This window comes from Somniosus microcephalus, chromosome 24 (assembly GCF_052327205.1).
Source record: "Somniosus microcephalus isolate GS21.2 chromosome 24, FLI_Smic_1.0, whole genome shotgun sequence".
Taxonomy (NCBI): Eukaryota; Metazoa; Chordata; class Chondrichthyes; order Squaliformes; family Somniosidae; genus Somniosus; species Somniosus microcephalus.
The window spans coordinates 49,906,224-49,920,737 of record NC_141010.1 but is presented as its reverse complement, the minus strand read 5'-3'; the positions used below and the strand labels follow the sequence as shown (position 1 = coordinate 49,920,737).

Here is a 14,514-nt window from a genome sequence, read left to right as displayed (position 1 = left end):
TGGAAGGGGTGTTTGGGGCCCTGGACAGTGGGAAGGGGGGAGGTATATGAGCAGGTGTTCCATCTCCTGCGCTTGCATGGGAAGGTGCCGGGCGAAGGGGAAGGGCTGTTGGGGGTGATGGAGGAGTGGACCAGGGTGTCTTGGAGGGAGCGGTCCCTACGGAATGCTGAAAGGGGAGGGGAGGGGAAGATGCGTTTGGTGGTGGGATCACTTTGGAGGTAGCGGAAATGGTGGAGGATGATCCGTTGAATGTGAAGGCTGGTGGGGTGAAAGGTGAGGACAAGGGGAACCCTATCGTGGTTCCGGGAGCGAGGGGCAGGGGTGAGGGCAGAAGTGTGGGAGATAGAACGGACACGGTTGACACGGCCCTCCTCTACATTGGGGAGACCAAACGCAGATTGGGTGACCGCTTTGCGGAACACCTCCGTTCAGTCCGTAAGGGTGACCCCGAGCTTCCGGTCGCCTGTCATTTTAATTCACCACCCCATTCCCACTCGGACCTCACCAGCCTTGGCCTCTTGCATTGTTCCACGGAAGCTCAGCGTAAACTCGAGGAACAGCATCTCATCTTCTGATTAGGCACTTTGCAGCCTTCCGGACTCAATATCGAGTTCAACAATTTCAGATCATAACCTCGGCCCCTATTACATTTTTACTTATATTTTTTTCCACCCCTTTGTTTTGGGTCTTCCCTTCCCCCCACTTTTTTTTCCTCTCTCCCACATGGCAGCTGTCTCTCATTCTGCCAGTACACTTCACACCTAATCTTAGCCGTCTTTTGTCTCCACTGTCCTATTACCATCTCGTCTGGTTTTGAATACCTCTTAATGTCTCTTTACTTCTTTTGTTCTATCGCAGCCCTGCCTTCGATCTATTTAATTTCCTTTCCAGTTTTGAAAAAGGGTTTTCACCCGAAACGTCAACTCTAATTTCTCTCCACGGATGTTGCCTGGCCTGCTGAGTTTTTCCAGCATATTCTGTTGTTATTTCGGATTTCCAGCATCTGCAGTATTTTGCTATCGTAAATTTAATTCAGAATTATTTTCCTATTTCTGGTCAGCTGAGTAAGACTGGAGCATGCAGGTTCTAAAATAAATAACCACCTGAGCTGTTCATCCTGAATTCTTGCTAAACCAAACCTTCCCTCCAACATAAGGTCAGAAATGGGGTTGTTCGCTGATGACTGCACAGTGTTCAGCGCCAATCACAACTCCTCAGATAATGAAGCACTCCATGCCCGCGTGCAACAAGACCTGGACGACGTTCACGCTTGGGCTGATAAGTGGCAGGTAACATTCGCGCCACACAAGTGCCAGGCAATGACTATCTCCAACAAGCGAGAGTCTAACCACCTCCCCTTGACATTCAACGGCATTACCATCGCCGAATCCCCCACCATCAACATCTTGGGGGTCACCATTGACCAGAAACTTAACTGGACCAGCCACATAAATACTGTGGCAACAAGAGCAGGTCAGGGGCTAAGTATTCTGTGGCGAGTGTCTCACCTCCTGACTCCCCAAAGCCTTTCCACTATCTACAAGGCACAAGTAAGGAGTGTGATGGAATACTCTCCACTTGCCTGGATGAGTGCAGCTCCAACAACTCAAGAAGCTCGACACCATCCAGGACAAAGCAGCCTACTTGATTGGCACCCCATCCACCACCTTAAACATTCACTCCCTCCACCACCAGCGTACCGTGGCTGCAGTGTGTATCATCTATAAGATGCACTGCAGCAACTCGCCAAGGCTTCTTCGGCAGCACCTCCCAAACCCATGACCTCTTCCACCTAGAAGGACAAGGGCAGCAGGCGCATGGGAACACCACCACCTCCAAGTTCCCCTCCAAGTCACACACCATCCTGACTTAGAAATATATCGCCGATCCTTCATCGTCACGGAGTCAAAATCCTGGAACTCCCTCCCTAACAGCACTGTGGGAGTACCTTCACCACACGGACTGCAGTGGTTCAAGAAGGTGGCTCACCACCACCTTCTCGAGGGCAATTAGGGATGGGCAATAAATGCTAGCCTTGCCAGTGAGGCCCACATCCCAATGCATCCACTCTCTCTATAGCAACCTCTTCCAAAACGATGTCCAGATCCCATAAGCGAATTAAAAAAAATTAATGATTCTACTTCCGCCTAACTCTGAACAAGAGTTCTCTCCAATTTTACAAACAGTTCAAATAGAATTATCCGCTCATACTCTGAACTGCTGGCAGTTGTGTTAGAGTAATTTGGTTTACCTGAATCTTCTCTCCTTCAACCCCCTCCCCATAAAATATTGCAGAAAAAAGCTCAATCAACTCCCCAATGACTGAGCAAGTTATTCAGTGAATAGCTGAACCAACAATAAAGTCCCAGGTTCACTACATAGTCGACATTAAGCTCACCAAAGTCAGTCAAGCATTACAATCACAGGGGCACGACAACAGGCCTCAATGTAACTAGACTCCTGATCGTTATCCATCAATCGCTGATGTACATGAAGGTATGTGGACTTTGACCGAGGACAGAATTAGGTTCGTCTGTGCTGCCCCACACAACTGAATAGCTTGCCTACACTCACACAGAAATCATGGCCACCGGTGAGGTACCAGAGGGTGAGCAGTGCCCCTGGCATTATATGTCAATAAGAAGCCATTTCAGGAAATGAGAGGAAAATCGGCAGAAAAATTCCACTCAAAATTCTTGGATCATTGTAATTCCAGTAGCTGCTGTGTATAAATACCGCACAAACAGCTCATCTCTTTAGAACACTTACATCAGTCATCTTTTCCTCTACATAACCGATAGTTACAGAGGATAACATTCGTAATGACAAAACCTTCAAAGAGCTGACCCAAGAACTGTTTGTTGAAACTTAGATCATAAAATATGGCTTTTCAGCTGTGGATTTAAAAGATTAATCCTGTTGAAAGCTTCTCAGAAAGTTAGTCGACAACATGATCCTATTTCAGAAATACAAATCAGGTAGCAAAATTAGAAGTTGGAGAAAACTGCAATACTTCAAACAATATTTTAGTTTTTACATATCTACAGTGGGCCCAGTGGCCATTTCCTGCTCCTAACAAATCCTTATGTTGAAATAATGGCCCAGTATTTGCTCGAAGTGCCCAGTTAGTTTCCTTCACCATTCAGCTCAAAAATTTTCTGCACTGCAAATGACTGAAAGTGCGCGCCGATAACGGAGCAGCAAAGGCAACGCGGCATCTGGGACCTTGGTAAACAATGGGACACTGAAAGTGCGCGCTGATAACGGAGCAGCAAAGGCAACGGGGCATCTGGGACCTTGGTAAACAATGGGACACTGAAAGTGCGCGCTGATAACGGAGCAGCAAAGGCAACGGGGCATCTGGGACCTTGGTAAACAATGGGACACTGAAAGTGCGCGCTGATAACGGAGCAGCAAAGGCAACGGGGCATCTGGGACCTTGGTAAACAATGGGACACTGAAAGTGCGCGCTGATAACGGAGCAGCAAAGGCAACGGGGCATCTGGGACCGTGGTAAACAATGGGACCAACAGTCACTAACTCTTGAACCAATGAGATTTAAGGATTGAGAAAGAACCAGAGATACGATGAAGAAGCAAATAGGGTGAATTAGAGTCAAGTCAGGTACAGAAAGAGAAATAAAGAAAGAGAAAGAAAGATTGGATTAAGAGAGAGAAAAACAAAGGTAAAGTAAGGAAAAAAATAAAATTAAAAATTTTAAAAATCTCTAACAAGTTACAACCTGTAGGAATGAGACTCCACAGTTTAAATAGTTCCCTTTCTGGGCCGGAGATTGAGTGGCATTGCAGGAGCATAACATTAGGTACCTTTTTAATGACAAGGTTTAAGTACCAGCCCTAACTTTCTGCAACGAGTTTAATTGGTATTTGCTGTGCAAATTCTTGAAACTCACTGGGAGGTTGAAGACGAGCTGCCATATTTACGAGGTGAACAGTGGAGTGACGCAAATTGTCCAGCAACTTGGGGCGATTCGCAACTCACGGGTTATCTCTTCCTCGCTACAAATTGCTGGAGGATTTACACATTAAACTCACCATTATTCTGCCAGCAAATTCTGGCCCAATATGTTGAGTTTAAGCATTGTTCAGTTAAGTGTTTACATACACATAATCTCTCCAATACATGAAACTGACTGCATGGCAATCAACTTCTGACATTCTGATTGGATAAATACCCACATGCAGCCACTTTTATCCAATCAACCGCATTTTGGTTACAATAGAGGGAAGCTCATTTGGTAATATCTTTCTACACCAAATATAACTGTACAGATATATATACACACATCCAAAGATCATTATCCAGTGATTTAGCTACTGCATTTTAAAAAAAATGCACATTATACCTGTTAATGTCCCACTGATCAAAGTAGCAACCAGTTAAGAACAGGTGAATGTAACCACTGTCCGACAAACGTGCATATGGATCCGTATGCTTGTGCACTAGTAACAGAGGAAACACGCTACCTACCACTTGATCTATTCTTGCGGTTAGACTTCCCGCCACTGAGGAGCATCTTTAGGCTGTTACGGAACATATCTTCACCCGCAGGGCTCGTCAAGAGTCTACTCCAAATTCTATCAAATAAAGCACATGAACTTTGTCAATGGCAACATACATAACACATACATAACAGCTACGGCAATAAGAGATTAGAACCCAAAGATCGCATCGAACAGGATAAGCCCAAGGACATTCTTTCCACAAATGCCCAAGGACCAAAAATTATATCTCGTTTATAAGACTTAATTGTATTTTAAATAAAAAATAAGAAAAACTTGCATTTATATAGCACCTTTCATGATTTTTTGAAGTGTAGGCACTGTTGTAATTGATGGTAACACAGTAGCCAATGATGCACACAGCAAGCTCCCACAACAGCAATGTGATAATGACCAGATAATCTGTTTTTTGGTGATGTTGATTGAGAGTGAGGGATAAATATTGGCCAGGACACCGGGGATAACTGCCCTGCTCTTGTTCAAAATAGTATCATGGGATCTTTCACATCCACCTAAGGTGGCAAACGGGCCTTGGTTTAATTTCTCATCCACAAAAAGACGACACTTCTGGCAGTGCATGTAAATATATGCAAATTGTTATGAAAAATGATTTAATGCTTTTCTACTTTTGAGAAAAGTATTATAAGGTAGTGACTACATAACAGCGACTATTCCTGCCAGTTCTTCCTGTTACTAAAAATTGCAGCACTAATGCTCACGTGGATGTCATCCTCGTATCCACCCTCTTGCCTCTCAGGAAAGTGCTGCCTTTTTGTGGTTAATAAATCAAAACATATCCAGTGATATATTAGAACTATTTACAGTTAATATAACCTATGCAACGCAGTCAGATAACTCCTGTTTAGTATCACTGCCAGTCCGGTCACTAAATTTTGCTTTCATTTTGTAGAACTGTGTAACTAACAAAAATCCATACCATGAGTGAAAGTAGTATGGTAGTAAGCAATGAAAGCATCCATTAAAACTGAAGCCTTAACAACTTTAAAATAAATAAATACCCACACAGACCGGATTCATTGAAGTGAAAATATCACCACTTCCAGACTGACTTGCAGCATAATGTAGTGATTGACAATTTGAATCTCAATTAAAACCCAAGTAGCTGCAACAAGAGTCAATTGCACAGGGCACCGTCGTATCAAGCATCTGAATCAAAGTTAGAGTGTAGCGAAGAGTTACATATATCTTCAGGGAGCATGTATTTACAGCCACTGTGTTATAAATCAGCTGTTGTTTCAGTTTCTGGTCCTGAAACAGCAGCCTCCCTCAATAAAACCAAGCAAAGGGCAAGTTTGGGAGCAAATTCTATGAAAAAATGCACCATTAAAGGGGCATGCCACACATTCATTGAGGTCCAAATATTGTCAAAACAGCACATGCTTTTAAAGTTTCTTTATGATGATTCAAAAGTTTTCTTGTATGACATATTTAGATTTAAAAACATTTTAAGACAATATAGACTTCATTTAATTATTCTAGGTGGGATTCTTTCTGCAGATCAATATGATTTCATGAAATATCATGCCCTCCCTCGGGACGAACTAGCTATGTGGGAAATCGGGACATTTACCGGCTGCCCCCATGAATGGTTCCAAAGTGCTGTATTATCGGTGCCAACCTTTTGCTTTTAGAATCCCGCACCCTTTTGGGGGAGGCATGACCCTGCCCTCCTCAAGTTGTAAATGGGACTCAGTTGACCTGTTACTATTTGGGCTGAGCTCAGATAAGTGATTTTGATCTCTGGAACCACAATAAGTTTGGCAGTTCCAATGGTGAATTGCACTATTTTTGGTAGGCTGCTCGGACAGTGCCTCGCAAGGAGGCTGAATATATCCCACACAACAAACTGCAACAGTGACCCATTCCACCCTTCTGGCACAACAGGCAAGGACACAGGAAGGCAACACAAAAATGCATGGGAGGAAGAGAATAGAAAATGTTTGAATATCTGCAAAATCAATTAAAAATAAACTGAGAAAAGCTATAGTGTTTTTAAGCTATATATTGCAATTTATATTAATCATTCTCCAACAAATAAAGCACAGAATAGTACACTAGGATTTCTGTAAGTATTCAGCTGTTGCTCGAGTCAAATTCATCACATAGTTCGCTTTAAGGTCCAGTCGTCAACAGCATTTTATTCTAACGCTTTATTGGCGGGGCAGGGCGGGGGGGAGGGGAGTTCACAATTTGCAAGCCGAGAAAAATCTTCAGCTCGCGAAAGGTTTACTGCATCATTTATCCAGTTCTTAGGGTTGGCGCTCTTCTAGAAAATGCTGAGTTGTGCACACTTTAACCCTTTTGAGAACTGAATTGCCTTTGCAGTTTTTAATTTAATCACAGGATTAATTTTAATGGAACATCTTTCAAAATATAAAAGGTTGTGAATTTCATATTTTTCACTTCCCATTAGTCAATCTCCCGTGTCACTGCATGCAGGGAATCAACAACTAATGCAGTCTTCAGCAGAAGCAGAGTCAAAGGGCAGAAGATAACTGAAGCAGGGCATGCACATATAATTCAGTCACCACTCGAGTCATATATTGTCTTTATTTTTATATAATACCTGAATTTTATGTTTATAGTTAAATAGAAAATCACCCAGCAATTTGGGCAGCAAAGTAGAGTTAGTTAGAAGATAGGCATTTCTCTGCACTACATGCTGTGCTGGGAGATGCAAAAATGAAGCAGTAGTGGCAGCGTGACAAGCTTACATCAACAGTTTCCATTATAAATGTAGACATAGGAATTTATCATGAGGAATTTATAATGGAGAAAAAGTTGTTAAAGTGCTCACTGATGCAAGATTTTTAAATATATTATATATAGATTATGAATCACATCTGTGATAATTCACACTGTAAATATAAATTGTGACAAACAAAATTTCATTTTCAGCCACTGGTATGCACTGCAGTTGATGTTAACCTGACTGCATGACAACAAGAATGGTCCAAATTTGGTGTTGCCTTTCTCTCATTTTCAATCAGCTCTCTGCTGTCCTTTTTTTCCATATAGACAGCATCATGAATAAATTAAAGCAATGATGCATTACTGTTTATTTTATTTGGGAGATGGAACCCCTTTCTCACTCATACATGTGAATTTTTCACAACTGTGAAAACATGCTATGGACTGTTAACAGTATATCCTCCCCTAATCATTATACAAATAAAGAAGAAAGAAAAAAGCATTCTTTATTTCCAAGTTATTTGTAACTATCTATATTACAGTACCAATTAGTTAGAACCTTCGGGTCTTGTGTCATCTTTATTATTTTATCATTTATGGACCAAGTTCAGTCCATCCTTGCAAAGTAAAAAAAAAGAAAAATAGCTCTAGGTTCTATCAAAACAGAAACTAAAGCTTCACAGTTGTGGTTTGCAAAGTCATCAGAGCTGCACGCTGAACTTGTGTCTGATAACATACAGTCAACCACCTCAGTCTTCATGTATTCATGTTAAATATTTTTTATTTGGGTTCAGAAATCCTCATGCAGATTTCATATGAAGGACAAAAATGCAAGAAAAGTTCATCTTTCAATCATTTCACAAATAACCTTATTTAGAGAACTTACTGTACTTTAGTCATACTGATATATTTACACAACTCCACAATAAAAATTCTAACTACAGCATGATGTGAAATTTATCAAAGGTATATTATAACCTGTACTTTCCCCCCCAACAAAAATCAGTGGCATCATAGTAGTACGTCCAGTGTGACCCTGATAGTGCCATTCAAGAGTTGCAAACTGTCCCCAAGCCTTTGTGCAAACTCAATACATACACAATTTCCCTAAAACATGTACATTCACTTGCACAACGTAACTGAAGCTTACACTTCATATATCTGTTTAAGAACTGCACTGAAGATTTTACAGATAAGGATAGAGACATGACCAAATACTCTATGGAACAAGACATGCTGATGAGATTTGTGGAATGCAATTAATCAGAACTATTAAATGTGAGCTGTACAACTTAACATGCTGCTTTGATTCTCTGGGTTGGGGTCAGGGAGAAATTTCACAAATCTTTATTTCTCGGAAGTGGTTTACCTCCCTCAGGAGATCCAGTTGGTTGGATGAAATCCCTAATAAGGCAAATAGCATCTGGTCATGTATCCCCTAGATTCTAGAACGGTTCCCGTGGATTGGAAGGTAGTAAATTTAACCCCGCTATTCAAGAAAAGGAGAGAAAACAGGGAGCTATAGATCAGTTCACCTGACATCAGGAGTAGGGAAAATACTAGAATCTATTATTAGGGACGTGGTAACAGGGCACGTAGAAAATCATAATATGATTGGGCCGAGTCAACACGGATTTATCAAAGGGAAATCGTGTTTGACAAATCTGTATTTGGATTTTCAGTAAGCATTCGATAAGGTGCCACACAAGTTATTGCAGAAAATTAGGGTTGAGATTGGAGGTAAATTCATCACATGGATAGAGGGATTGGTTAAAGGACAGAAAACAGTAGGAATAAACAAGTCATTTTCGGGTTGGCAGTTTATAACTAGTGGGGTACTGCAAGGATCAGTGCTTGGGCCTCAGCTATTTACAAACTATATCGATGACTTAGATGAGGGGACCGAATGTAATGTATCCAAGTTTGCTGACGATACAAAGCTAGGTGGGAAAGTAAGTAGTGAGGAGGATGCAAATAGGCTTAAAGGGATATGGACAGGTTAAGTGAGTGGGCAATAAGGTGGCAGATGGAGTATAATGTGGGGAAATGTGAAGTTATCCACTTTGGTAGAAAAATAGAAAAGCAGAATATTTTTTTAAATGGAGATTGGGAAATGTTGGTATTCAGAGGTACCTTGGTGTCCTTGTACACTAATCACAGGAAGTTAACATGTAGGTACAGCAAGCAATTAGGAAAGCAAATGGTACATTATTAGTCTTTATTACAAAAGGATTGGCATACAAGAGTAAAGACGTCTTACTACAATTATACAGGGCCTTGGCGAAACCACACCTGGAGTACTGTGTACAGTTTTGGTCTCCTTACCCAAGAAAAGATATAGTTGCCTTAGAGGGAGTGCAGCGAAGGTTCACCAGACTGGTTCCTGGGATGATTGGGGAGGGGGGTGGGTGGGATTGACATACGAGGAGAGATTGAGTAGACTCGGCCTATATTCCCTAGAATTTAGAAGAATGAGAGGTGATCTTAATGAAATATGCAAGATTCTTAAGGGCTTGACAGGGTAGATGCTGGGAGAATGTTTCTCCTGGCTGGGAAGTCTAGAACTAGGGGTCACAGTCTCAGAATAAGGGGTCAGCCATTTAGGACTGAGTTGGAGAAATTTCTTCACTCAAAGGTTAGTGAATTTTTGGAATTCTCTCCCCAGAGGGATGTGGATGCTCAGTCATTGAGTATATTCAAAACTGAGATCGATAGCTTTTTGGATATTAAAGGAATCAAGGGATGAGGACATTGCGGGAAGATGGACTTGTGGTAGAAGATCAGCCATGATCGGATTGAATGGCGGAGCAGGCTCGAAGGGCCGAATGGCCTACTCCTGCTCCTATTTCTTATGCTCTTATCTTCTTTATGTATGTAATACCCACTGGAAATGTTATGTACGCTAAGTATGGTTATCAATCTTTAACTTAAGACACTGTATTATCATTGTTATAAATCCCTGGGTTAAAGTTGCCCATGTGAAGGTACGGCAAGAACTTTTAAGGACACAATGTGACTAAGAGCAGACTTTCCATAATTCTGCACCAGTATCAACTGTTGCAGACAGTGAGGCTGCGCAGTCTCCAGGCAGAAACCCCAGGAGGCAGGGGTGGAGTCGGGTTTTTCGAGCGGGAAAAGCTGTAGAGAGTGCGACTGGAAAGAGGGCAGGAGCTCTGAAAAGAGGGCTCAGGAGGCAAATGGCTGCCACATCCCGTCCCGGGCTTCCAAAATCGGCCGCCGCCCTTCGTATTAGTAGCACTGCATCCTGAACTGGCTGGCTGCAAGTCACCAGTACCGGGGGATCGTCGTCTGAACCCAGATCTGCAAGGCAGAAGTCTGGGGAGAGCTGCTTGCCTCGTGCTGATGGGGAGCTACTTGGAAAAGCTGCAGAGAGAGAGAGAGAGAGAGTCACCAACTCCAGCTGCTGCTGTGTGCTCTGCATCCAGAACTCAAAGTGGGATTCAGTGATCGTGAAGAGAATTCAACGAAGGGGTTCGGAGTCGTAAGTCTTGCAGACATTATACATACCATGAGCTCCAACTTAAGCACGCCAACGAAAGAGTGCACTCGAATTTGGACACAGGGACAGATTCTCCTTTGAATCCATGTAAATGGAGAATGTATGTTTATTATGTCTAGATTCATTCTAATGCATGCAAATGTCTAATTTAGTTCATTGACCTGTAATCTTCTTATACTGTCTGATGTTAAAACTATAAAGTAAGATAATTAGAATTAAGCCATTGTAGTAGTGATCTCCTTACTGGGCCATAGAATACTGTCTACAACAGAGACCACATCTCACATATATCTGGAGAACCGTGAAAGGGGTTACATGTATTAATTTTGTAGTGCACAAAAAGGAAGGAAAAATTGGACATGTCAAGTCAAACATCTTAAATATCTCTCAATGGTCAGTGACACGAGTGGCACCTTGGTACAGTTGGTGAAGTCTTCTGCCTGTCCTGATGTGGTTGGACTTTTAGGCAAAAATGAAAGTTAAACTGTTGCTACAGAAAAAACAATCCAAGTGAAATTTACTATCTTGATAGCAAGTCAAAAACAGACCATATAAATCTTGTACAGTAATACACAACGCAGTAATATACTGTACATGGCTTTCACGTATACAAAAATAAGCAACACTCCACATGACTAACTGGCACACAATACTCTCACTCCTGATTTTTATCGATCACCTTACTGACCTAAATCCATAGGGCTCACAGCAGTCTCTCTCTTCTCCCATTAAAGACACGAAAGGGAAGTAACAGCAAGACTCAGCATCGTAGCAGAAGGTGCCAACCATTACAATAAAACATACATGGAAAATGGATGGATTGCATAAATTATATAAAGTAACATCCATCAGGATAGGTGCATTAGAGTGTGTGCTCTGTTCCTGCATCACTAGCCGTAAAGACAGGAAAATTTATCCTAATACAGTATGCATAGTCACAATTTAAAAAATCAAACTAAAATTCTGCCGGTATATGCTAAATCTCACTCTGTAGTACTTCAGTCACACAACAATAATGAAGCTAGCTCATCATACATTTATATTACAAAGCAAAGAATAGGACGTGGGAATTGTCATTGAGGTGGACATTAAATTCAATCTTTTTTTAAATTTCATTCCTGGGATGTGGGTATCGCTGGCAAGGCCAGCATTTATTGCCCAGTCCTAACTGCCCTCGAGAAGGTGGTGGTGCGCCACCTTCTTGAACCGCTGCAGTCCGTGTGGTGAAGGTACTCCCACTGTGCAGTTAGGGTGGGGGGTTGGGGGGAGTTCCAGGATTTTGACCCAGCGACGATGAAGCAACGGCGAAATATCTCCACGTCAGGATGGTGTGTGACTTGGAGAAAACTTGGAGGTGATGGTGTTCCCAAGCACCTGCTGCCCTTGTCCTTCTAGGTGGTAGAAGTCGCGGGTCTAGGAGGTGCTGCCGAAGAAGTCTTGGCAAGTTGCTGCAGTGCATCTTGTAGATGGTACACACTGCAGCCACGGTGCACCGGTGGTGGAGGGAGTAAATGTTTAAGGTGGTGGATGGCAATCTGTTCTTATACTCTCTCTTCGCCTCTCTTATTTCCTTTTTCACTTTCCCTCTAAACTTTCTATATTCAGCCTGGTCCTCACTTGTATTCTCAACCTGACATCAGTCATACATCATGGAAAGTATCATCGACAGTGCTATCAAGCGGCACTTACTCATCAATAACCTGCTCATCGATGCTCCGACTGGGTCTGCCAGGACCACTCGGCTCCAGACCTCATTGCAGCTTGGTCCAAACATGGACAAAAGAGCTGAATTCCAGAGGGGGGGGGGGGGGGCGCAGTCGCGCGCTGCGCGGCCGGGGGGGGGGGGGCGCAGTCGCGCGCGGCCGGCGGGGGGGGCGCAGTCGCGCGCGCGCGGCCGGGGGGGGGCGCAGGAGCGCGCGCGACTGGGGGGGCAGAGAGAGCGCGACTGGGGGGGCAGAGAGAGCGCGACTGGGGGGGCAGAGAGAGCGCGACTGGGGGGGCAGAGAGAGGGGGGGGGAAAGAGAGAGAGGGCGGGGGGGGAAGAGAGAGAGGGCGGGGGGGGAAGAGAGAGAGGGCGGGGGGGAAGAGAGAGAGGGCGGGGGGGGAAGAGAGAGAGGGCGGGGGGGGAAGAGAGAGAGGGCGGGGGGGGAAGAGAGAGGGCGGGGGGAAGAGGAGAGAGGGCGGGGGGGGGAAGAGAGAGGGCGGGGGGGGGAAGAGAGAGGGCGGGGGGGGGAAGAGAGAGGGCGGGGGGGGGGAAGAGAGAGGGCGGGGGGGGGAAGAGAGAGGGCGGGGGGGGGGGGAAGAGAGAGGGCGGGGGGGGGGGAAGAGAGGGGGCGGGGGGGGGGAAGAGAGGGGGCGGGGGGGGGAAGAGAGGGGGCGGGGGGGGGGAAGAGAGGGGGCGGGGGGGGGGAAGAGAGGGGGCGGGGGGGGAAGAGAGGGGGCGGGGGGGGGGGAAGAGAGGGGGCGGGGGGGGGAAGAGAGGGGGCGGGGGGGGGAAGAGAGGGGGCGGGGGGGGAAGAGAGGGGGCGGGGGGGGAAGAGAGGGGGCGGGGGGGGAAGAGAGAGGGCGGGGGGGGAAGAGAGAGGGCGGGGGGGGAAGAGAGAGGGCGGGGGGGGAAGAGAGAGGGCGGGGGGGGAAGAGAGAGGGCGGGGGGGGAAGAGAGAGGGCGGGGGGGGAAGAGAGAGGGCGGGGGGGGAAGAGAGAGGGCGGGGGGGGAAGAGAGAGGGCGGGGGGGGAAGAGAGAGGGCGGGGGGGGAAGAGAGAGGGCGGGGGGGGAAGAGAGAGGGCGGGGGGGGAAGAGAGAGGGCGGGGGGGGAAGAGAGAGGGCGGGGGGGGAAGAGAGAGGGCGGGGGGGGAAGAGAGAGGGCGGGGGGGGAAGAGAGAGGGCGGGGGGGGAAGAGAGAGGGCGGGGGGGGAAGAGAGAGGGCGGGGGGGGAAGAGAGAGGGCGGGGGGGGGGGAAGAGAGAGGACGGGGGGGGGGAAGAGAGAGGGCGGGGGGGGGAAGAGAGAGGGCGGGGGGGGGAAGAGAGAGGGCGGGGGGGGGAAGAGAGAGGGCGGGGGGGGGGAAGAGAGAGGGCGGGGGGGGGGAAGAGAGAGGGCGGGGGGGGAAGAGAGAGGGCGGGGGGGGAAGAGAGAGGGCGGGGGGGGAAGAGAGAGGGCGGGGGGGGAAGAGAGAGGGCGGGGGGGGAAGAGAGAGGGCGGGGGGGGAAGAGAGAGGGCGGGGGGGGAAGAGAGAGGGCGGGGGGGGAAGAGAGAGGGCGGGGGGGAAGAGAGAGGGCGGGGGGGGAAGAGAGAGGGCGGGGGGGAAGAGAGAGGGCGGGGGGGGAAGAGAGAGGGCGGGGGGGGAAGAGAGAGGGCGGGGGGGGAAGAGAGAGGGCGGGGGGGGAAGAGAGAGGGCGGGGGGGGAAGAGAGAGGGCGGGGGGGGAAGAGAGAGGGCGGGGGGGGAAGAGAGAGGGCGGGGGGGGAAGAGAGAGGGCGGGGGGGGAAGAGAGAGGGCGGGGGGGGAAGAGAGAGAAGGCGGGGGGGAGAGAGAGAGGGCGGGGGGGAGAGAGAGAGGGCGGGGGGGAAGGGAGGGCGGGGGGGGAAGGGAGGGCGGGGGGGGAAGGGGGGAAGGGGGGGAGGAGGAGTAGGAGGGAGGGCTCGAGGCTGAGAGACGGCCACGACCGGTTGCCGGGGTAACCCTGCCGCGCCACCCCGCACTCCCGAGAGCCCCGCTCTCGAAGCCCCAGCCGCCCCAGCCGAGAGCCCCGCTCTCCAAG

At 46.9% G+C, this 14,514-nt stretch overlaps 1 protein-coding gene across 6 annotated transcripts in view; it reads right to left on the bottom strand.

Annotated features, from left to right (window-relative positions):
* tanc2a (tetratricopeptide repeat, ankyrin repeat and coiled-coil containing 2a) overlaps positions 1-14,514 on the bottom strand; it is a 1,096,529-nt gene that overhangs the window by 806,003 nt on the left and 276,012 nt on the right. For 5 of the 6 annotated variants that reach the window (XM_085966617.1, XM_085966618.1, XM_085966619.1 and 2 more), the window contains exon 3: positions 4,492-4,598. In XM_085966617.1, the coding sequence (XP_085822743.1) occupies positions 4,492-4,558 (67 nt within the window). In that variant the 5' untranslated portion in view covers positions 4,559-4,598. Of the gene's footprint in view, positions 1-4,491; positions 4,599-14,514 lie in introns of those variants that run through there. The other variant, XM_085966622.1, reaches the window with a different exon arrangement.